The sequence below is a fragment of the Marmota flaviventris genome, chromosome 2 (genome assembly GCF_047511675.1).
Source record: "Marmota flaviventris isolate mMarFla1 chromosome 2, mMarFla1.hap1, whole genome shotgun sequence".
NCBI lineage: Eukaryota > Metazoa > Chordata > Mammalia > Rodentia > Sciuridae > Marmota > Marmota flaviventris.
The window spans coordinates 168,963,218-168,988,562 of NC_092499.1; the positions used below are offsets into that span (position 1 = coordinate 168,963,218).

Below are 25,345 nucleotides of genomic sequence, written 5' to 3' on the forward strand. Positions count from 1 at the left end.
GACTGTGACATTTGCCAGTAAATGGATGGATCTGGAGACCATCATGCTAAGTGAAATAGCCAGTCCCCCCCCCCAAACTGAAGATTGAATATTTTCTGTGATATATGGAAGCTAATCCAAATAAGGAGGCAGGGAGAACAGAAGTTCAGTAGATTATACAATAGGGAATGGAAGGGGGGATAGGAGAAGGAAAGACAGTGGAATAAATCTGACATAATTGTCCTATGTAGATATATGGAAACATCACAGTGAATTCCACCATCATGCACATCCACAAGAATGGGGTACTAAGCAGAATAAGATATATTCCATGCTTGCATAATGATATCAAAATGGATTCTACAGTCATGTATAACTGAAAAGAACCAAAAAACTTAAAAGAAAATTGCCAAGACAAAACGTTTTGGATTTCAAAACATTTTGGATGTCAGATTTTCAGATTAAGGATGGGTCATCTCTCAATGTCCCACTACTGAAGTCTCCCTCAGCCCACTCCAGCTAATCACTCTGTAGTTCAATGTTCTCAATGCCCTTTGGCTCTACTACTCTTTCAACATTTACCATACAGTGTGTCACATTTATGCATATGAATAAACCATATATATATATGTGTGTGCACACAGGTGGAAAATTCTTCAGGGTAAGTGTATACCACTTTTTCAGCTTTACATTTCTTCTTTGTTATTTGTATAGTAGATACTAAACAATAACTACTATACAAATATCTTAAAGAAGAAAAAATAGTTATAAAACAGTTACAAACTATTTCAGTGAATACATCAATGAAATACCAATGTATTCTTTAAATAGGTAAATGTTGGAAAAATTTTTATCATACACTTGCTATTCAGCAACCTGTACCTGAAGCTTTAAATACTCATGTACTCCTTGGTGTGATAAATCCATTTCAAAGAATTCATCTTCAGGAAATGATGACAAATATTTCTAAAACCTTATATTTAGGGTTCTAAGGTTCAATAATCTTTCTTTTTCTTTCTTTCTTTTTTTTTTTTTTAGTACCAAGGATTGAACTCAGGGGCACTCAACTACTGAGCCACATCCCCAGCCCTATTTTGTATTTTATTTACAGACAGGATCTCACTGAGTTGCTTATCAATATTGTTTCTAAGAGACAAAAGTGGAAATGACTTCATTGTTTTTTAGAGACTAAACTAGAATAATAAAATGGAATCCTATGCAGCTGATAAAAATGTAAAAAAAATATTTCAAGACATGGGACATTCTCCTTTAAGTGAAAAAAAGCGGGAGTTGGGGGCAAATGAGGATGCACAGTTAAGATGCAAGTTTTTTATTATAAAATGTAAAAATAAATGTGATAAAAGTAAATAGGAGTTCACCCTGGGCAGAGGATTGATGGGGAACTGTTATTCTCTTTTTGGGTCATCGGAATTAATTTCTGATAAATATTTTAGCTGCCTTACTTTTATGGAATAAACTTATTGTATGTATTTGGAGAATGAAGTAATGAATACACATTATCTTTCTTTAGTTAAATAAAAATGTGATCCTGCATATCAACACCTATTTCTTTCCTCTAGAAAATGCTGGTGTGTGATGATACAGTCTCACTTTGAATTTGTTCCTACAGAATCAACAGAGAACATCAAATATTCTAGGAACATGGACTCCATAGATATCCTAGCCCACTGGTTTATTATGTAGGTCTGGATGTGGGAGGTGGCTAAGCAGAAGAAAATGAACACATCTGTACGTTCAGAGGGCATGAAGATGATCAAGAATTTGGAGAAAGGTGGTTCCCACATTCTTTTCTGGTTATCTTCAAATAAGGCCTTTAAACCTTGTAATATTTGCCCTCAGTTTCTTCACAAATAAAAGAAAGGTCCAGTGAATTCTGAATCAACTGTCTTTGAAAGTCAAATCAGAGGTTAAGACATCAACTGCAGAATCCCATCAACTGTAACATGGCATGAAAATTTCAAATACTTCTAAAATAGAATAGAATCAGTCACACGGACATGGTAGGGAAGAATACTTGTTGGACTATTATTCAAGAGATTAATTTGGGTCAATACTTAAATGCCAACACTGGCCATAAGTTGCATTATAAATACAGATATTTCTTCAGCGTAGATCTACATATGCCCACATCCATTCAGGACAATTTCACATTTTTGGACTCTCTTTGAATTGCCTGGCACAATATAGGAGCTCAACAAATTTTATTTCCCTCTTTCCTAATCAAATGGCTCCTTTCCCAGAAAGGAATTATAGTTTCATCTGAAATTTAACCCACACAGGGGCGAAATTTTAAAATTTTCCACCATATGGATGTATAAAACTACTTCTAAAGTACATTAGGTATTTATCACACATTCTCTGTTTCCTACGCTCAAATATGTGGAAGATCATTTAAAGCATCAGTTGATGCCTCCAGGCCACTGTTGTGTTGCAACACAGGCAGGATTTGGGGGTTTACCACAGGTGGGGACACAACTCCCAAACACAGTCCAGGCTTCTGGTCTCCTGTTCTGTTCCACTTATCCAACCCCACAGCACCCTTGCCCCTCCACTTTTATGGGTTCTTTTGTCGGCTGCTATATCATGTTGCTTATAGTTTACTTAATTTTGGTAAAAAAAAAAAACAAAGTGGAAGAAAGAAGGAATATGTACTATGGATTTTGAAACTGACAAAACCTTCATAGCTTAATTTACTTTTTGAACTTGATGTAGTTGTATTATCTTTGCAGGTGACAAAACGAGATGTTTGAGTGGTTCCATCTTGTTCTCAAGACCACTAGCCATCAGTGGACAGTTAGGATTTGAGACCTTGGCTAAGGTGATGTGGTCACTCTGCTGGGCTATTTCCTTCTGTATGATGACTCTGAGAATATCATGCCCTTTTTAATTTTATGTCCCTAGTTTATTAGAGGCTAGGGAGAGTTAACATATTTGGGTGTAGTCAAAATCCTATCATATGATACAGTTTGGGTTCTTCTCACAGATTACCTTAGAAATGCCAATGTGGGTTGGATGACTGGGAATTTTAAGAAATTATTGCCTTGTGAATTTGGAAGAAAATTGAGGTACGTTGTTAACCAAGTTCAATGTAAGATTGTTGAGTGATACCAATTGATAAGACAGTGTTTCATATCTTTTTTCCTCTCACTTTGGTAGTACAAATAAAACCTTCATAAAAATTATAGAAATTAATAAATATTATAAAAGCATAACATTTTATTGTTATTATTATTACTTTGGTACCTGGGATTGAACTCAGGGGTACTTGACCACTGAGCCACATCCCCAATCCTAATTTGTATATATTTAGAGACAGGGTCTCACCAAGTTGCTTAGTGCTTTGCTTTTGCTGAGGCTGGCTTTCAAATGGCAATCCTCCTGCCTCAGCCTCCCAAGCTGCAGGGATTACACACATGAGCCACTTTGCTGGGCAGCATAACATTTTAAAATAAGAAAAGACATTATAGATAGTCTATCCTTGCCCTTTCATTTTCCTATTGTGAAATATGAGGTTGCCATTTATCCTTACTTTCTTCAATATGACCAGGGTTTGCAGCATAGGCAGGAAGGACATCATTGTTATTCCTTTTTTCAGGATAGGCTGAATATTTTACAATTCTATAATTTAGTACCACATCTGTATCATACTATAACCACCTGCTTATCTTACCTCCAAACCCATCAGGCACATATGTTTTAAGAACAATATTGCAGAAAATTGTTGGCAGTGATAATGGTTTGTTTCCCTCATTCCGAAGGGAAATGTGTCGATAGCCTGCTTGGAGGCCATCCAGCGGAAGGATCCTCTGGCCAATCAGCTTGTTGTTGTCATCATATACTGCTATTCTTAAGACAGCCAGGTCTGGCAGGATCACCTGCAAACAAAGAACAAGACTTCTCATTGGTTTTTGTAACACAGCTCCCAAGAACCACAACTCTAAGAATCTGGACCAAATCCACACTGCTTGTAAATATACCTTTATGGTGAAAGTGAATTGATGATTCATTAGCATTTCTAAGGTGTTCTCTGTAAGCCACAAGACCAACGTACTAAGAAAGGTAATTGGAACAGGTTTTCTGGAAGTCATCAAAAGTGTTGGTTGGAATGAATATTAAAGATTATGACTCAAATGCATGTCATCTTTCCCCATTCCTCCTCGTGTCATGGGTGATACAAAGAAGACTTTGAGAATCAGTGACTTTTATTAACCTCAGAGATTGTCAGTGACAGAGTGGGGACTAATCATGGCAGCTCCTGCCTTCTAATCCTATAAACTGTCTCATGACCTGGGCTGCTCTGACATTTAGCACACCTGTTTTTAAGAATGTGTAAAGTGCCTTTGAAATGTTTCATTTGTAAAAGACAATCCATGTATTCATTTGAATTATCCTTGTTTCTTTCACATTTTTTGTATATTTAAATAGAGGAAGAAGCAGCTAAAAACATTAATAGTCCAAGAAATATAAAGATATGCTGATCTTAAGACATCTGTCATCCCTAAACTGAATAAATGGACATAAAATCTGAATTCAGATGGCAGAATCTCTATTAAGATACAAAATAACAACAGGACAAAAGAAAATCCGATGTATTTAATTAGGAATGCCTTTTGATTAGCTTCTTGAGAGCAACCAGGACATCTTGGCTGATCTGAATGCTGTGTCTAGGCTAGGCAATGGGTAGCTAGCCTATTTACATCTGGACAATATAATTTAATTCCAACTCCACGAAGATGAAGAGGTGAGTCTAGTTAAAAGTTCAACCAACTGTCCTCACTCTTTTTCCTTATGTGATTGGGAGGTTTAGGCTTAAGACACTTCTGCCTTGTGATAATGATGCAAACAACAAAAGGAACAAGAATGAGAAAGGAGACAAAGCACTTGATATCTGTGAGAGGCAATTTAGCTTCTCAAGAACAGAAAGGGATCCAGAATTGGCATTTTGTTTCTGGGTCAAAAATATGACATATTAAAACTAAGTTGATATTTCCCTATTCATAAAAAAGAGTACTCGAGAAAACTTTCTGAATTTCTACAAATGTGTAAGGGGATAATTACTTATGCCAAAGAACACAATTTCATACCCGCAACATATCCAGCTGTAACTAATTGCAAAGACCAGGGAAGAAAAAGGGGGAAACCACAGCTCATTCACCCCACATCACAAGAATGCTGATGGGAGTGCAAGGATAATGGTGTTTGGGGAACCCAAATTTCAAAATGGCCTGATTTATCAAATCCACAGAGATCTCCCTTAATTTGGCTTATATAAGCCAGTTACTGTACTCTAAAATGGATAATCCCTAACCTTTCAAGACAAGCAGCTGCTTGTCTGTGTTCCGTGACATATACATGGAGCAGAACCACCTGGAATGCCTATGCTGAAAGAATTGAGAAATCATTTTGGTCAGAATATCAGAACAAGTAAGAGAGAGAAAAACAGACCTTTTTGGCAGTACTTCCAATGCATGTGTTTTTTTTTTTCAAAGCATCTTCAGTTGACAAGGAAATCAAAAGGGGAGAATGATTAAGAGATTAAAATCTGAACATCAGGGCTGGGTTTATGGCTTAGCAGTAGAGAGCTCACCTATTATATGCAGGGTCCTGGTTTTGATCCTCAGCACCACATAAAGATAAATACAATAAAAGTATTGTGTCCAACTACAACTAAAAAATAAATATTAAAAAAATTCTGAATATCGGAAGGAAGGCTGTGATTGTTCTTATGATCCAGCATACAGGACCGAGAGAAAAAAGCAAAACACTGAAAACTCACATATGAAGCATAAAATCTGTGAGTAGTGACAGGTTCCACACTTTCTGAAGGGACATGATTATATAAAGTGACCCATGTAATGGCATTTATTGGTCTCAGTTTTGAGTGTAGCATCTTAACCTGACCTCTCAGCTAAATGAACAGTGTGAGTCACCACCTACTTCAGGGGAGGGAAGAACTTCTCAAAGTACCATGGTGTCCACAAGTTAATTCACATTCTCAGCAGACTGTAAACCTCGAGCTTGAGCATTGCCACATAGGAGGTGGCCACCTCTAAGGAGGAAAGGCAATTTGGAACAGACCAAACAAAAACAACAATAATCACTGGACATAGATACAGAAGTTACCATAGAAGTTACGCATTGGAAGAAAGGATGAAAACAAGATGGCGGGTTAAAACAAGATGTCCCTCTATCAAGTAGGTTCTGTGCACTGAAATGTGGCTCCTATGTTATCAGTGTGGCTTTGACACATTGACAATGTCCTACCTTCCGAAACACAAATGATTCTTCATTGTAAACTGGATTGAGCCCGTTGTTCATAACCATACGAGTTCGGAATTCCTTTCGTATGGTGTCGGTGGGCAGCCCATACATGTCCACTTCAACGTATGTGCCAATCTTCTTATCTGATAAGAACTGCCCTGATATGACCTTCAGCAACACAGACATGAAAGAGAAAGAAGTGAACTCAGTGCAAATATCAGTAGCAAAGAATCTCCAGGAAATAAAAAATTGTGTTTTTAAGGGGGAATTTCAATGAACAATGGACACGTATACATTCTTCAGTAAATCAAAACATTATTGACCAAATACCAAATATAAAAATTAAAAAAAAAACAGTTATTGGCAAAGGTCATGACTTCTAAAACTGCCTAGAAAAAGAATGAAGAAAGTATACATGGATCATATAATACAAATAATTAGTTTCCAGAGCACCTTTGTCTCACTTAGTATCCATGCCTAAGAATCAAGAAGTGATGGATTCAGGCATGCCCTAAGATCTCTTCACAGCTCTGAAATTCTATCATGCCATTACTGAATTCTTTCAAAAGTCTTGAAGAGAGACATAAGCTGGGCATGGTGGTATGCATCTGTAATCCTAGTGACTTGGGAAGCTGAGGCAGAAGGATCACAAATTGGAAGCCAACCTCAGTAATTAAGCAAGGCCCTCAGCAATTTAGACCTTTTCTCAAAATAAAATTAAAAAGAGGACTAGGTATATGGCTCAGTGATTATGCACCCCTGGGTTCAATCCCTGGTATGCTCCAGAAAAGAGAGAAAGGGAGAGGAAGAGGAAGAGAGAAAGGGAGAGGGAAAGAGAGAGGGAGAGAGAAAGAGGGAGAGAAGGAGAGGGAGAGGGAGAGAGAGACACACACATAGAAATGAAAGGAAAACAATACCAGGATTGGCCTATTTTTCTCAACCTCTTGACTGATGTTGACATTGGTTGTCTATGACCAGTGCAAAATTATAACTTTTTTTTTCATTTACTTAGCAAATGACTATAGCCCTTTATTAGTTTCCCCTCCATATTATTTAGTAGCTAATACTTTTGAAAGGGTTTTTTTGAGGTACAACTGGACTATCATAAATTGCACATATTGAAATTGTATGATCATATCAGTTTTGACAAGTAAGCATATCTGTGAAACTAACATTGAGATTAAGGTATCAAGCACTTCCATCACCTCCAAGTATTTTAGAGCTCTGTTATAATCCTTCTCTCCTTCCACTGTGTCCAGAGGCAATCAATGATTTACTTTCTATCACCATAGCTCACATTTTCTAGAATTTTATAGAAAATTTCATCATGTTGTAGTTATTTTTTGATAGTTTATTTTACCCAAAGTAGTTCATAATTTTACTAGTTAAAAAAAAATGTGTCTTCTATGGAAAAGACACAAGGAGGGGAGCGGATTTTGACATAAGTGACATAAGGATCTGGCAACTTGACATTAAATATTTTACCAGTGCTTTCTGTCCAGGACCATTTGCATATACATTTACACAATCTGATGAGTAGGGGTGTTACCTGCACTGAGCATGTGGCTGCAATAACCCCATCCACAGGGGTTTCAGAGAAGGGATCAAATGTTCTGTCAGGCCGCCTCATGAAATCTGGTTTGAGCAGGTACCTGGTAGAAAACACAGAGGAAGCTTATTGTACTCATAGACTTTAGAAACCAAAAAAAATTTAAAAATGGCTTTTGAAACACTGAATCCTTCTATTTCCTCATCTATAATTTAAGATGTAGGTTTTTAGGTAGAGGGTCCTGAGGATGGAGGAGGATGCTTTTGCCCTTTTAGATAATGATGAAGAACATCAGAAAATAACACCTGCCACAGAGGACATGCTGTGTTCAAAGAAAATGAGTCCTTTCTGACTTGGCCAATCTGAGTCTCCTTCTCCATCCTTATAGAATCCAGTTTAAGCCAGAGTCTTACGATGTCCATGTGTTAATATGCATTTGGCTCTTTTCTTCCTAACTATAGTTTTTATGTTTTTTAAAGCACACAGCAGAGGAAAATGTAATGCACCCTTGGGAATGTATGTGGTGACTGTTTCAGATGACAGGGCTATCATTTGAGCACATGGGCATACTGGCAAAGAACCATCTGTCAGGTAGGCAGAGGTATGGCATGTGTACTCTGAAGAGCCATTTCCTACCCAACCACTGCTGAAAATTTGCATCTTGACTGGTTATTTTCAATAATGAAAATTAAGATATTTCACAGGGTGAGCCACTGTCAAAAACTAATTGTCTGACAGTCTCATTATGGAGTGGGACAGGACTCCACAGAATTAACCCTGAGGCCTTTGGGCTGTGATCTGATATTATTTATTTATAGTAATGTTCAAGGACAGATGCAAGGAAAAAATGGCCACAAAGCTTTTAAATCTTTGTAGAATTCTAACTTCAGCTGCACACAATGGCGCATGCCTCAATTCTAGCAACTCAGAAGTCTGAAGTAGGAGGACTGCAACTTGAGACCAGTCTAAGTGAGACCTTGTTTCAAAACAAAAAAAAATAAAATGGTCTGGGACTATAGATCAATGGTACAGCACCCCTGGGTCCCATCCCCAGTACTTCTCTAAAAATTCTAATTTCATATTTTTGTTTAACATTTCAGCATTTCAGTGGAATTACTATTTTCTATTTTACTTCCTGGCTCACAAATTTTTAAAAGACTGCTTTTTAAGTAAACTGGAACAAAATTCATAGCACTAATATTTAATAACCACTACTTACAAGACATGCAAAAGAATCAAGAGAGGACAAAGGTTTATCCTCAATTGAAATAAATTCAACCTGACACCTATGATTTCATTATACATGGAATTAACTTCATTTCTGTATTTGTCATCAGTAAAAGTACACATATTTAATGCTCATGTCTCTGGTTATTGTTCAAATGAGCATGGGTCATTACTTGCCTCAGATATAAAAAACCTCTGTTATTGAATTTATAGTGAGGTAATTAAGCTCTGGAGTATATATGATTCTGAAAACTTGTAGATAAAAAAATCCTGCATAGTAAAATGGGGTAGATGAAGAATGTATATTTGCAAATATAATCCATCTAGGGGTTTCATTTACTTCTATCCCATACCTCAAATCAGCTTACATTCACCAGCCCCTAATTAAAAATGACATGGATTCATTAAAGTGGTAGTAGGGAGTCCTGAAACTAGGTGACAACATCTTAAATCACATTACTCACCCGCACGATCCATTATACTCAAATTTCCCCTGATTCAATTGCATGGCTAAATCTGTCGAGAGACAAAAATAATTTAGCATCTCATCTCCCTGGATAAACAAGACCCTAACAGGATGATTTTAAACAATGGAAATCAGACTGTTCCAGAGGTAACACAGGTTATGATTAAGGCACATAATTCTTTTCCATGTTTTTCAAATGACCTTGTGTTTAATGTGAATTAAGCATAAAGTATGTTTTTCATAAAGATAATCCCAGAATTCCTTTTAGAAATGGAATCAATACATAATATTGAGACTAGAGATATTTAACCTGCTGTCATTAGAAGTACCTATGAGTCTTATCACCCAGAGGAAGGCAAGGCTGGAGATACCCAGTACGGTCAGCATGAATACAAAACTATGCATGTGACATGTGCCTGTAATCCTAGGCTGGGGAGGTTGAGGCAGAAGGATCACAAGTTCAAAGCCAGCTTCAACAACTTAGCGAGACCTTGCCTCTTAAAATACAAAATAAAAAGGGATGGGGATGTGGCTCAGTGGTTAAGCACCCCACAGATTCAATCCAAACAACAACAAAACAAAACAAAAATATCTAAAACTTGAGTTAAGATACAACACAAGCCAAGTAAGAATAACATGAAATTGATGGCTTTCTCACAGCATTAGACTTAAGGAATATTCTTCTAGTGGGGCCTACTCTGTCAGGGCAAGGCTCAGGATTTTTCTTTTGCAGGTAGATAACGTTTGCTTTCTTTTTTTCTCATGAGGAAAAAAAAAAAATGGTTAGTGGTTGGATTTTTCTTCTTCCAAATATTGTCATACAACCTAATATTAAAGAATAAAATACAAGCTGGCCTAGTGAGTAAATGCTTTAGGACCATGTAATCCTTATTATGGACTCACTGACAATGCAGAACATAACCTGACCCTTCCTTAAGTAGGTAAATCAGCAGTGTCATTTTGCTTTGTCCTGACAAAAACACTCAGGATTACACTGGTACCTGGTAACAATCTCATCTAGCAAGGACTGTGGGGTTACATGCACAATGAGGAATCCCTTAGGGGGAATTTTTGATCATGAAGGAGGCTCCCCCAAGAGGAGGGAAATATAGTCAGTCAGCTCAGGCTCAAGCCAGAGGGATGAAAGTCAAAGGACCTTCTAGTTAGTCCAGATAATAAGGAATGAGGAAGACAGGGATTCTCAAATAGGGTCAGTACACTAGATAAGAAAAAGCTCCCCAAAATGGGAAACTTGGAAGGTATCCTCCTATAGCAAAGGACTGAAGAAGAAGAAAAAAACGTATTTTTAAATCTTTGTAGAATTCTAACTTCAGTTGCACACAGTGGTGCATACCTTAATCCTAGCAACTGAAGAGTCTGAGGTGGGAGGATTGCAACTTGGAGACCATTCTGAGCAAGACCTTGTCTCAAAATAAAAAATAAAATGCTCTGGGATTATAGCTCAGTGGTACAGCGCCCCCTCGGTTCTATCTCCAGTACTCCCTTCCAATTCCAACTTCATATTTTTGTTTAACATTTCAGCATTTCAGTGGAATTACTATTCCCTATTTTACATATGTGTTTTGTTTTAACAATTGTAAAGCCATGCTAAGAATTACCCACATAAAGTTAAGTGGGTTTTGTGACATATTTCTATGTATTCTCTTTTGTTATCTCTCATCTTAATGTTGTGATCATAGGCTCTTTACACAAACTTTGAAAACTTTTTTTAAAAAGTATTCCTCTAATCCCAGGATAAAAGGATCAGCATATTATACACATGTAGCCCATATTTGATTATACTTTGGAAGACCAATTTATAGATTAGATCTTCTAAAAATATATAACTCCTTACATATCATTTAAGGGGAGTTTTACTATGTAATATTCTGTACTTATATGGTGAGGTGACACTGTGTCCTTGAAATTTGTTGAATATTTGCGGTAGCCAAGGGAACTTTCCAAAGGAGAAATGAGATTTAGTTACTGTACCAAAATACTTAAATTCTTCTCACTCAATTCTTCTGCCTCTGGAAACAAAGATAACAAGTCTGATCCAAAAGTAAGAAATATTAGAAATATTTAGGAATAGAGGATACTATATAGCAGAGTAATCATGGCAATTATGAAAAGAATTTCAGTATAAATCAAAACATTGTCTTTCACTGTCTTCTTGTTCTATTTGGGGATTTGAATTTCTCACCATTATATAAATCCAGGAAAACACTGTTTTGCCATATGTTCGCTTCCCTGAAAACATGCCCACAGCTAACCGATGGCAACTCCCAACACCACCCTGTCAAAGTGTTCTCGTGGAATTTGGGGGTCACTGGGTATCAGCTCCTACCTGGGGTTTGATAGTTCAGTGAAACCATCTGGCATCCAGCGTTCCAGAATATCTGAGGCATGTAATTACTGGAATCGACTCTGCCTCCCTTGGGGTAAATGCGACTCATTTGCCGTTTGTTGTAACTGTGTAACTTATTAAGGAAAACAGAAAAAAAAGAGTACCACAGCTGAGGTAAATAAACAACATAGAGCTGGAACAACAGAGGTGCAGGCCAATAATGACCAACCTACAGGCAACCCAGAACAAAGTTCCCATTTACCAGTGATGCTTGGGAGAGAAAGAGACCACAGTTCACTCTGCAGACTTGGAGGGCAATTTTCATTTGGGCAGATTGTCACAGCTGCCATGCTCTTTCACACATATTATTTTATTACCTCTACAATCAAAATTATATATTAGCCATTGATTTATTTCAGAGACTGTTGCCCAACCAAATGTGCAACTGCCCATTCCACTCAACACCCAAGGATACTTCACGAATTCAATCGCGTGTGTCTTCAAGTAGCCAAGGCCAACTGATTCATTAAAAGAAGACATGTTATAATGAATGTTGCGTTCTGTAAGAGAAAAGCAAAGATGCACTCAGCAACCCTGCCATCAAACCCTCCCAGAAAGACAGGCAATAAATATAGCTACATCCAGAGTCCCCAGGCTTTAGTGGCCATGATCATGTCAATTGCTTTTAGATTCATTAATATCCTATGAATGGAGATAGCTTACTTAAGAAAAATAAGTGTCCTGAAATCTATTTGGAGTCACTAAACAAAGTATGTGTACCCCAATTGCTGAAATATGTATTTTTGAAGGTCATGATGCCTTCTGCTGCCCACAAAAGATAATAAAAATTTTAAATTCGTTCTTATGCTTTTGGAAACCAACTTTTGACTAAACACGTCTTGTGCCAGAGAACACTAGAACTTATAATATTTTAGCCCATTGATAAACCTCCCTCGGCTCCCCCACATCTATTCTCTCTAAACACTGGTAACCACTACCCTAAGTGCATATAAATAAAAAATTTACATGGTATCTCATAAATATGTACAAATATTTTCTGTCAATCAAAGATAAACTCATGTTTTATTTATTTATTTATTTTAAAGAAAAAAAAAATAAAGCTGTCTTGTGAAAGCATACGGAATACTAGAGGCTAACAAGTCCATAGTCTCTCAGAGCCACCATGTGGCTGATGTAGAGAATGGCAATGCAACCCCAAGGCATGCCTAGGATTGTGGCTATCCAGCCTGTGAAACAAAAGTAAGAGAGATGCCCACCCCAAAAGAGGAAAACAGCACAAGTTAGGTTGGAACTCATTGATATTAAAAAAAATAAAGATAAACAGATAAAAAAGGCTTTGATGTTACCTTCAGCCACATGGAAACCTTGAAACTTCACTGGCTGTGCATAATTGATCATGGTGGACAAATAGGGATGGATATTAGTGGTAGCACCTACATATTTATAAGATGCCATCCATGCCTGCTCATCCTCTACAGTAACCAGGCCCTGCAAACACAATGAAGAAAACAGATTAGCTGATGGCTTCAGAGGGACTCCCAGATACAGGCTGCAAATTTCCTTACTAAAGATAACTTGCAAGGAAAAGGGAAGGTCCTGGGGAATGAAATTGATCAAATTAAATTATATTGTGTGAATGTAGGAATATGTAGCAACGAATCCCAGTATAATCTGTAATTATAATGCATTGATAAACAGTTTTTAAAAAGACATTAAAAAGCTAATTTACACACAAATTCAGAAGCAAAAGAATGTTTGTACCTCAATTATGTTAAAAGATGATTTTAAAACTTAATCTCTATGATAGTCCAGATGATGCAAAAGGAGATAATCAGAAAATATTAAGTTATTTTATGTGTTTGGGTTGTTATTAGATTTTCAAGGGACTTTAAAACATCCAAGAAAAGATACTGGAGTCTTACAGAAATGCTGTGAGGTATGTACAGCAATATTATCATTCATATTTTCCTAAGCTGAGGTACAAAGTCAAAAACAGTGAATCTTAAATTTTAGTGTGTTTCAGAATCACCTGGAGCACTTGTTGAAACAGATTCCTGACCTCCATCCTTGGAATTTCTGCTGTAGTGAGTCTGGGTGAGGCACAGGGGTTTACGATTTTATAATTTCAAATTATTAAAAATTTTAAAATAAGGTGCTGGCAAGGGGAAGGTCTGAGGACCACACTGTATAGTAGCACTGTTCTACAATTTCAGCCACATACATGGTGGTTTATTTATTTTTAAAGGATGTATTTTTAAAATACTCTAATAAAGTGACACAGGACACATTGAAATTATATGACTTTGGAGGGGAAGAAAGCAAATTATTTTATTTATTCCTTGAGAAATCTGAACATAACTATCAAAACCAACAGAAATAATGCCTGTTGCCCCACTACTCAGGAGGCTGAGGTAGGAGGATCACTTGAGTCTAGGAGTCCAAGGCCAGCCTGGGAAACATAGTGAGGCCAGGTCTCTTAAATAAAAAAATTAAAAACAACAACAACAGAAAGTACGTTTAAGTGGTCAACATTTTGTTAACAACTTTGAAAAGCTCAACTTTCTGCACAGATTGAATCTAGGAGGATGCTTAATCACACGATGTAACCCATGAGTGAAAAACCAGTCAGACTATTTGCTTATCTTATTGATGACAACAATCTGAACATTCTAAATCATCAAACTGATTTCACCGATAATAGACTAAGATAAATAATCAAATAATGCAACTTAATTTTGTTTTTATAGATTTTTTTATTTGCAGTCCCTAAACCTCCATAAAAGGGCAGAGGCCCACATCTATTTCTTCTTGTGTGTTTAATGATTACAAACAATTCCTGTGCTATGTGCTAGGCACCAGCATGCACATCCTCATTAATATTGTTATTTGTCAGGAGGATTATAGTCCTACGAATGACCACATGAGAAGACCAAGGCCTTGTGGATTAAGTTAATTTAGCAAATTAATGTTAATTACCAAACAGCCACTCTGAACCGTTGACTCCACTGCCTTATAAAATTTTACTCTGTCCCATAATCATTTTGGGAGATTTGTGATTTGATTTACCCATACTTCTTTCAAATTAATTGTTTAAACAATGAGAAGGTAGGGTCTCACTGTAAATAAGATAGGACCCTGTAGATAGCAAAGCAGTCTGCAGCTCCCAAAGGTCAGAGTCAACATAGAAGGCAAATTTCTGCCTGAGATGGTCTTCAGTCTTACTACTGTATAATAGACCAAACACACTTAACAAGACACTTAAAACATCATGATGAACTTTGAAGAGGATAAAAGAAAATGACAATGTTACTTTACCTTCCTTACAATAAGCTAATGTCTACTAACATCAAAAAAAACCTCCAGAAGGTGTGCAGTGGAAACTACCTAAGGATCTTCCATGACATGGATGCTGTGAGAGCTCAGATCACTTTTCTGCTGTTCTACAATATGAATCTGATGACCTATTAGATCATTTCTATTTTCATATTCAACATGCTGATGATTATGCACCCCCTTCAAGGACTGAAATTTCTAATTCCAACTAAGGAAATATCTTACTGCATTAAACGCCTATTTTTTAGGATAATTATCTTACCTAGTTTAGTGATTTTTATCAGAATTTTAATCATTTTATTATTGTAATTAATTATTTCTTTGAAAATTCTTATATTAGATGCATTATACCTATAGATGCTCAGCTTGGTATTCCACGGATGGGGGGACAGTGGACAGAGTAACAACAACAGTCCTTAGTAGAAAATGTTCAATATTAGAGGGCCACATGTGCGTGTCTCCTAATGAAGGCAAAATGCTCAAGAGAATTATTTTGTTACCTTTTTGTTGTTTTCATGTTCAAGGTCATCTGAAGTCTAAATTAGAGAAAGAAAATGATTTGTTTACTTCCCTAAAGGGCAAAATTACAAATTTATTAGTTATATTTGTGTAAATATTTAAATAAATATATATGAACTTATGATTCTATGTATTTGTTAAGATGGGAAATTAGTGGAAAGCCATGGACCAAAAGAAAGAAAAAAAGGTATTGCGCAGATGTGATGACCTCATGGTTTTATATTTCAAAAGAGCTGTATTCTTAACGCTATCTCCTTCCTTTGTTGATGGTTTTCACTCATTTAGATGCTTTATTGTAATAAGTTCATTAGTGATTTAGTCATGGGGCTTGGGAAATGAAAATAATCAATGTGGCTACGTCCTCTGACATATAAATGGCAGCATGAGTGGTCACTCTTCAGTAGCTCAGCATTCATGTCTCTGTATTTGCTATAGATTCAATGTTTGTGTCTCTAACATCTCTAACATTATGTGGTGGAACCATAATTCCCAATGTGATAGTATAGATGGTCCCCAACTTACTGATGGTTCAACTCAGGATTTTTTGAGTGTACGACGGCGCAAAAGTGATTTTTTGACTGTATGATGGTGCAAAAATGTGCTTCAGTTTTGATTGAATTCTTGGTATGATGCTCTTCTGGGAAGCTGGGTGGCAGCAGTAAACCAGAGCTCCTACTCAGTCACATGATCCCAGGGGTAAACAACCAGCAATATACAGTGTACCATGCTGCTAAGCTATGATGTTCCATAGGTGAGGTGTATTAAATGCATTTTCAGCCTATGAGATTTTAACCTCACAATGAGTTTATCAAAATCACTTTGTAAGTCAAGGAGCGCCTGTATTTGGAGATGGAGACTCTGGGAGGTATTCTGATCATAAGCAGGGAGCCTCATGATTAGATTAGTGCCCTTAGAAGAAGAGATGAGAGAGAGCGTGCTTTCTCATTCTGTCTCACTATGTGTAGACATAAACTGGGCTCTCACCAAGAACTGACTGGCCAACACACTTGAATCTTGAACTTTGTAGTCTCCAAAACTTTGAGAAATAAATAAATTTCTGTTGTTTAAGTCATCCAGTCTTTGATGCTTTGGTTATGACAGCACAAACTGACTAAGAGAGCATTGATGACTTCATGTGGTACAATAATACTCTTTGAGCCTTAGTAGATATACAGCATTCTCAATGTACTTCATAGATCAGAAAAGGGAGAGTCCAATGGCAATGCTTCTTTGACTTTGTTCATCATTACAGTCTCCTCTTCCTGCCACCAAATCCGTCCACCTACATCTTTGTCCATTGTAGCCACAGAGAAAATATCTTTGCTCCCATCAAGATCACACTTTCATATCACCATCATCCTGTCAGTGCTTGTCTTCTCAAGGAATTCCCAGGCATTCTCCCTTATTCTCCTGGAAGATTAATCTCTCCCTCTCTGATGTACCATCCTTGGCTGCGTGCAAGAAAGCTCCAGATTTCTTCACCCTACAAATAACACTCCCTTGACTCCTTAGGTTACCTTTAGCTACCAGCCCATTTCCTGCTCCCATTCACAGCAAAACTTCTCAAAAGCACAGTTGCTATCCCTTCTATGTTCCAGTACCCTTCCCCGCCAGCACTCCATTGACACTTCACCAGTGACCTCCATGCTACCAATCCAATGGACACTCTTCAGACTTGTTACTCAGAAACTCTACAGAATTCCACAGTTAACCACTGGGTTAACAGTGCTCTCCTAGTTTTCATGGGCCCTATCTTGTTCTTTCCTAGCTCCTCTCTTGTGAACCCTTTTTAAACTAGTGTTCTACTTGGGCCTTCTTTTCCACTCACCCCATGGATCATCTCAGTTATTTCCATGGATCAAATATGACCTGTTGAACTCCCAGCTCAACCTCTCTTCTGGATTTAGCTTATGATGATGCTAGTGATGATGATAATGAGAACAAAGATGAAAATAAGAGGGTAGCAGCAACTACACTTTCATAGGTGCTACCATATGCCAGGCCCTTCTTCATAATAATCCAACAACAACAACAAAAGGATTATGATCTTCACTTTGCAGATGAGGAAATGAAGACACAGAGAGGTTAAGTAACTTACCCAAGGAGAGACAGTTGGGAAATGAACCTGAGAGATAAATGTCAATGCCTGACACCTTTCCTTGAGTATCTATCTCACAGGCATCTGAGATCACCCATCCCGTTGGGAACTCCTGAATTCGTTCTTTTCCAGTCTTCCCTCCTCCAGTCTACCTTGTTCCTCAGAAAAGTACTCCAGAAGGTCACCTTCTTCTTTCTCCCTCACTCACAACACTCAATCCATCAGTGATTTGTATCGTTTTGGTTCCTTAATACATCTTGAAACCATTCTGTCCTCTTTCTACTGTCCAGTTTCACCATTAGGGGCTCTTTCTGTCCTGACTATTTTTCTTGCTTCCACTCTTGTTTCCTTCTAAACTAGTCTCAATATGGTGAGAAGCACGATCTTCTAAAACTCATATCTGGCTACAATGCCTCCTGCTTTTTCAATGGCTTCATATTTCACTTTGAATTTGAATTTCTCATGGTAGCCTCTGAAGTCCTGCATCATCTAGTTGCTGGCTATCCACCTCATCTCATCTTGCTCCACTCTGCTGCTCCTTCAATCCATCTTTGTGCTTGCTATTGTAGTGTTCCCTCTATGTGGAAAGTTATTCTTCTTTCTGTGTATGATAAATTCCTCCTTCTCCTTTGGGTTCCGGGTTTCTTATTCCTGCCACCTTGTTATTCTCATTAGTCTCCAAGTTAGCACTTGTTTTTATTTTCACAGTAGCACTTATGAAAAATCGAACTGCATAATTATTTATCTGTTCACAGTCTATTTGCATCTATGTCTCTAAACTGTAGGAGACCACAAGCTACCAAAGGGTAGAAAGTAAATGTGTTTTGACCCTTTTAGATCGTGATAGCCTAGACTGTGTCTAAAATATAATTGGTACTTAATAAATTTTTTTTATTGAATAAGTGGTTGGAAATATTTTTATGCTTACTCTACATTAGGAGGGGAATATTAATTAGTGGTTCTCTGATGGAAGAATATTCAAGGGTTATTTTCTGATGATTCTAACAGGTGACCATTGTCCCTGGGACACTGTGGGTGTCTCTCTACCCACCTACAATATTACAAAAAACAAAAATATTTAAATGACATAATAAATGATAGTGTTTAAAGGAAACTGGCTAAATAAATTGTGGTTAATACTGGGCATGGCTGATAAGTAATTTAAATGTCCTTTTTAACTTAATATTGTGTATGTGTGAAATCTGGGTCACCCAGCAGAAAATTCTATCTTGTGCAATTAAAAGGAATGATAGGCTACTTTATCCTCTTGTAGTTGAAACATTTCCAAAATTTCATAACAGCTCCACATTGTGAAAGAAAAGGGCCATGAAGACTCTGACCTTCTTGACACTATTTGCAACAGCTTCCTTATGACCCAAGTCATCAGCAGAAAGTTCACTTCCAAATTTGAACTCAGGGTGAGCTTCCTCCTCTTGGTCAGCTGTGTGAAAAACAAAAGAAAAATTCATGAACCCAAATTACTGGAAAGCAGTCAGACCTTGCCTGAAATCTTGGGAAGAACATGACAAAAGATTTTCATGACCTATATACTCTGCAAATTGTGAACTGAAAATCTGAAATCTGACACGCTGAAAAATCCAAAACTTTTTGAGCATCATGATGATGACATTTTTTTTCAGATTTCAAAGCAATTTGAATCTTCATTTTATTTTAATTAGGGGTATTCAGCTGGTAAAAAAGTCTATGTGAATATTTCAAAATCTGAAAAAACTCCCCAAACTGAAACACTTCAATTCTCAAGTGCTTTGTATAAAGAATACTCAATCTGTGTGTTTCATCTAACCAGCTCAGCCAGATATAAGTACCTGAAGACAAGGAGTGAGTCCCATACAAGTGGTAGACATTTAATAATTACTACTTTTAAGGAGTACACAAATGCACAGTATCATTTCTGAAGGTGCATGAGCACACAAACACACCACAACATATGTGATTTTGGTATTACCCACTGCTTGTCTCCTAGGGCCAGGAGTCAGAGGCTCTTCTGAGTCTAAACTTAGTCTAATGGTTAGGCAGTTCTTTCACTAAGAGTCTTTTCTATTTTCCACAACCTCTAGGCAGGACTGCCCTCTTGAACCATGCTGATTTCCTTCTGCCCTCTATGCCAACGTATCTAAATTAGAGGCTCTAGTAACCTATATATAGTTGGATCTTTGTTGACACCAAGGCAATTGCAGCCAACTGGTTGACCAGAACTGAGGCCAAGTAGTTGAGGAAATCTAAGAATTGTATACATCACTAGGTCAGAAGGGGCCTCTGTGCCCATAAAAGGAAATTCAGTGGATTATTATATCTTTTCAGGTATTTATTTTACTGCTGTACTATGCCATGGGGTTATTTATATACAAAATAAAATTAGAATCTCAATTTTGGAATAAGATGGTAGTTACTAGAAGCTGTGTGCCTTGAAGAATCATTAGCATATGTGCCAAGAAGGAAGAAAGTGTCTTTCAGAATGGTAAGTGGCCAGGCATGGTGGAGCATGCCTATAATCCTAGCAGCTCAGGAGGTTGAGGCAGGAGGATCGTGAGTTCAAAGCCAGCCTCAGCAACTTAGTGAGGGCCTGTCTCTAAATAAAATGCAAAAAAGGGCTGGAGATGTGGCTCAGTGGGTAATTGCCCCTGGTTTCAATCCGTGGTACCAAAAAAAAAAAAAAAAAAAAAAAAAAAGGAGCATCATACTTATTTCATTGGGCTGGATGACGAAGGTTATATAAAGCAGTAATGAAGGCTGCCTGGTGCCCAGTTGGTATTACAATGCTAGTAGCTATTATTATTAATCTATATTTCTTCTTCATTTATTCCATTATTTCTGCAGTTTGTTTTACTAGATTACAGTATTGGCAATGTCTTACATGTCTTCAGTTCCCATCTTTAAAATTTTAACCTAAATCATGGAACTGATTTTGCTTAATATTTACCTTTTTTTTTTTTTGCATTTTAGCAGTATTTTGCTGATCTGTTAAAATACATACATATATTTATGATACTTTGTCCTTAAATGTAGTTTAGGTTTATTTATTTATTATATTTTATTTATAAAATTTATATTATACTATATATTATATATTTATATATATTACATATTTTTATATGCAAAATAATATAATAGATATATGATATAACAGAATATAATACAATTGACTACTGTATTTTCCCAAAACAGCTACATCAAGAGCGAGCTACCCTTAATGTGTTCTTCCACAATGAGAACTTGTTACTCACCTGCCTTCTTGAATTTGGGCAGTGCTAAGACTTCTTTGATGAATAATAGCACGGAGAGGAAGTGAGGCTGCACCGATTCTAAGCATAACTGTTAAAGAATTCAGCAGCTCCTACTTCTTACCGCTTGGGATACAGGCTCTTGTATACTCTAAATAGGCACTTAGCCACTGTGCTGTGAGAAGCCCAAATCCCAGAGGTCCCGAGTGTGCGCTCTTCTCACTGAATCCAGTTATGTTCCCAGCCAAGAGCCAGCATTTGCTGCCAGCCATGTGAGAGAGTCACCTTGGATAACCAGTGCAACCAAACTTTCAGATGATGCCAGCCCCATATGTCATCTGCCAGTAACTGCATGAGAAGCCCAAGGGAGAACCAGCAACACAAGCCCAGGTGACCCACAAAACCATAAGAGATAATTATAAAGTGTTGTTTTAAGCCTCCAAGTCTGGGGTGGATTATTACACAGTAATAGATAAATAGCTACTGAAGGCATAAATTGGATAATCAGATATCTTTGGCCTCCCAAATCCTCCCTGCCACAACATAAACATAACGGAAGTATGACATTGGTTCTACAGTCAGGAGTCTTTATTAAGGGGTCATGAATAAGATAAGTTAATTCTCACAGCTTACTGTTTTTAACATTTTTTTTTTACCAACTTTCCTAAAATCATATTTTAAGTGTTAAGATAATAAGTGAAGACTTTCCCTTTAGGAATTTTAGTTTCTATTTAGTAAACTTTTCAATGGGAATTTCTGAATTATTGTATTTCTAAATTATTTAGTTTCACAAATTTGCTGAGTCTGGCCTTGAACTTGCAAACCTCCTCCCTTAGCCTCCTGAGTAACTGAAATTATAAGTGTAAGCCACCTTGTACTGCCAATCCCAATTTTAAACGAAACATTATGGTTGTGGATATATGGCAAAAACAAAATAAACAATTAAGAATAATCAAATATTTGTGGCTAAGACGCCTTTGGTAAAATTATCTACTTATATAGATAATTCTGAGCAGTGGATTATTTGAAGGCATTTAAACTTGGATTTTGTTTGTTTATGTTATTTTGGTACTGGGTATAGAACCCAGGGCCTCTCACAAGCTAAGCAGGTGCTCTACTGCTGAGCGACACCCCAGCCTGAACTTGAAATTTTAAATGTTGTCTCTTAGTTTCTCGTTCACTTTCTAAACACAAGCCAATGATTTACCTGAAGTTCTTTCATTCTACATTCCCAGGCTATTACCACCATTATCTCTGGCTGTGAATTTCTGCTGAACAGCTGGACACACACAGGGAGGGAGATGACTAAGCCAGTTTCCAATGCCCAGGTAAGTTAGAAGTAATAATATTTGGAAAAAAAAAAGGATCAAAAATAATGAAAGATGAAGGCTGATCTGTAAATACACACCTGAGTATTAAAACTATAATGTAACCACTATAAAGGACCCAATGAAACACATGTTTTACCTACGTTACAAAGTATTGTAATATATCACTTGAAATAGCAACTCACCACTTTCTATTTCCTCTTCATTGTCATCCTCTAAGATGCTAGCTGGAGCTGCAGATTCCCCAGCTTCCATCATGCTTTTCAAAGCTTCAAGCTGTTCTGTTATTATGAAGAAACAAGGAGATGGTGACAGATGTTAGATCACTTACAAAACTTGGGCTTTATGTCAGATATGGAGATGAAGGAAAAGAAATATGTTGTTTAGGCACCTCTTGACCATGCCCTAAGGTTTAGCAGTGGTCACTGTCTTCCCCATTCCTGCTGGTCTTATTTTTTTGTAAGAATTGTGCATCAACCACACTGTATACACATGAAGAAGGGCTGCCACTAGAATATGGTGAACTGTCCAAAATTCTGGTTTCTACATTTGAAAGGAGGATTCAGGATTTAAACCCAGAAAACAAACACCCATTAATTTTGAGAATCTGGCACAGACCAAGTTTTACAAACAATGATGGTGAAGTGATAGAAAAGAGATATGCACAGTAGAGAGAACAAAACTTTAGGATAAAAGATATTTGCAACTAATATAACTGGGGTTATTATCCTAAGTAAAAAAAATTCTTGTAAGTAAGTAAGCTAGACAAATGAAATTACTTTTTTAAAAAATGGGAAAATATGCATGGACAAATCACAAATTATAATGTACAAAGGAACTAGTTATCAAAAGATACAAATGAACTATTCAGGTATTTTTCTTCAAATAATTGGGAGCATATAAAAAATGGCCAATAGTCAGCATTAAGGATACTACTGGGAAATAGTCTTGTCTTGTACATCAGTGGGGAAAGTACAACTTTTCTTAAAGAAAGCATAACAAGATGCATTGTAATACAAAATTTTTCTTCTGCTTCTCACTTTTTTTCCTCAGGACACTTGCAAATTCTGGCATATCCTTGTATGAATGTACTTTTTCTACTGTATGAATGAGTCTATGTACAAACTGAAATCAAATGGAACTGTGGTAATTTTGCTACAGAAAGTATACTTAACATCATCATTACACCTCTTCCCCCAAAATTTGATGGTTTTACAATGAATTTCATGTTAGACAGCTGTACTATCCAAACACATGCTTCTATTTGTGCGTGTATTTGACTTACTCTTTTCAACTTCAGGTTTTAGTCGCTTATTTTTGATGAGTATTTTTCTTTTGAGGTCATTGGGGGATGGCAACGGTCTTCCTGGTTCAAGCTAGAGAGACACAGAAAGAGCTGAAATTAGCAATGGTTGTGTTTTTCTACTTCAGCTTTGGAGCATGGGGGGCCTGGAGTCATACAACCCAACATCCACTAGATGGCAGTCAGCACCTTTTCACATGTTGACAACCAAATTGGCCCACCCCATCCAACTTGGCCTTAGAATAATGCTGCAAACTTGGAATCCTCAGTCTGCAGAGATGTGCAGAGCTCCTCCAACTTCCTCAGTAGAGCTGGAGTCCGGCCTGGGTGGTGTTGCAGATGAGGGTTCTCCTCCACTTCAGGCCTTGCACCCTTTGGGTCTCTGATAAAGTACAAGGGGTCACACTGGGGCTGGAATTGGCTCTCCCAGATGAGAGGTTCCCTAGATAGAGCTCCCAAGAGCTGGACTGTTCAGCATGTCTGTCTGTTTAGTAGCTGTTCCGACTCAATACATGGGATTATGTTTTGTGGGTTCAACAAGGGAATCAAGAAGGGAATGGTCCTAATTATTGGAATCTGAACTCTACTGTGACTTTATTTACTTTCATTTAAGTCTGGAAATAGTGTGTCCCCTTAGGTTATTATTTTCATGGAACTGTCCCACATATAGACATCTGTTCTGTACCCACTAATCAATACCCTTATCTGTCCATCTTTACTTCCAAGTGTCTAGTCATTTCCCAAACTCATTTATATCCCACAGATGACAAGCAAGACACCGTATTTTCTGTCTGTCTTGCCTTAAGTGAGACCCTTGGCTGAAATGCTGCTTCCTACAGGCAGCCAAGTGGAACTGGTCCATTCCCCAGGGGTCTCTCTTGCACCAGGACTTCTCCAACAAATATTTCAATGCATAACTGTCTGTCTTCTTTCTCAGCTGTGTGTTTACTTTTGTGTCCTGTTTCCACCCAAACCCCAGCCCTCTAGACTAAAAACCCTTCAGTTCAGACAGTTGGTCTTATTCCCATGTATACTACCTATGATTTCCATAACCACATTCATGCATGTGAACATCATTAAGAGTATAGTGGTCTTTTCACAAAAATAAGCACTTTACCCTAATCAGAAAAATAAGTGGAGGGTTAAGGTTAAAAAATAATAAAATATTCATGTTTGGTGGTGTACACCTGTAATCCCATCTACACAGGAGGCTGAGGAAGAAAGATCACAAGTTTGAAGCTAGCCTAAGCCACTTAGCAAGACCCTATCTCAAAAAAAAAAAAGTTAGAAAAATAAGAAGTTCTGGGGATGTAGCTCAGCAATGCACTTCTACTATCAATCCCCAGTGCAAAATAATAATCAATTAAATCAAGGATGTTGCTTCAGTTGGATTTCCTTAGAATCAGCCTCTGAAACAAAGACTGATGCACCAATAGTTTATTTGGGAGATGGCCCCAAAAGACTCCAACAGAGTGGGAAAGAGAGAAAAGAAGACAGGCAGCCAATGAAAGGTGCGTTATCAAGCAAGTTATCAGTGTGGGAAACTGGAGCTGGATCCTGCCAGAGAGCCCTGGGAGACAGAGGACAGGTGCTCAGAATCAGCCCACCTCGGGAGTGATAGAGCATGAAGTGGGAGTGTTAATTCTCTGAC

General features: G+C 37.4%; 1 protein-coding gene across 14 annotated transcripts in view; it reads right to left on the minus strand.

Moving 5' to 3' along the window:
• Positions 1-25,345, minus strand: part of Plcb4 (phospholipase C beta 4) — a 394,666-nt gene that overhangs the window by 54,144 nt on the left and 315,177 nt on the right. For 12 of the 14 annotated variants that reach the window (XM_034636405.2, XM_071608749.1, XM_071608743.1 and 9 more), the window contains 11 exons: positions 23,677-23,767; positions 22,577-22,672; positions 19,162-19,262; positions 15,705-15,740; positions 13,218-13,359; positions 12,326-12,410; positions 11,851-11,975; positions 9,502-9,553; positions 7,811-7,913; positions 6,265-6,429; positions 3,671-3,875 (listed from right to left, as the gene is read on the minus strand). In XM_034636405.2, coding sequence (XP_034492296.1) covers positions 3,671-3,875; positions 6,265-6,429; positions 7,811-7,913; positions 9,502-9,553; positions 11,851-11,975; positions 12,326-12,410; positions 13,218-13,359; positions 15,705-15,740; positions 19,162-19,262; positions 22,577-22,672; positions 23,677-23,767 — 1,201 coding nt within the window. The remainder of the gene's footprint in view (positions 1-3,670; positions 3,876-6,264; positions 6,430-7,810; positions 7,914-9,501; positions 9,554-11,850; positions 11,976-12,325; positions 12,411-13,217; positions 13,360-15,704; positions 15,741-19,161; positions 19,263-22,576; positions 22,673-23,676; positions 23,768-25,345) is intronic. The other 2 variants (XM_027955170.3, XM_071608748.1) reach the window with 1 other exon arrangement.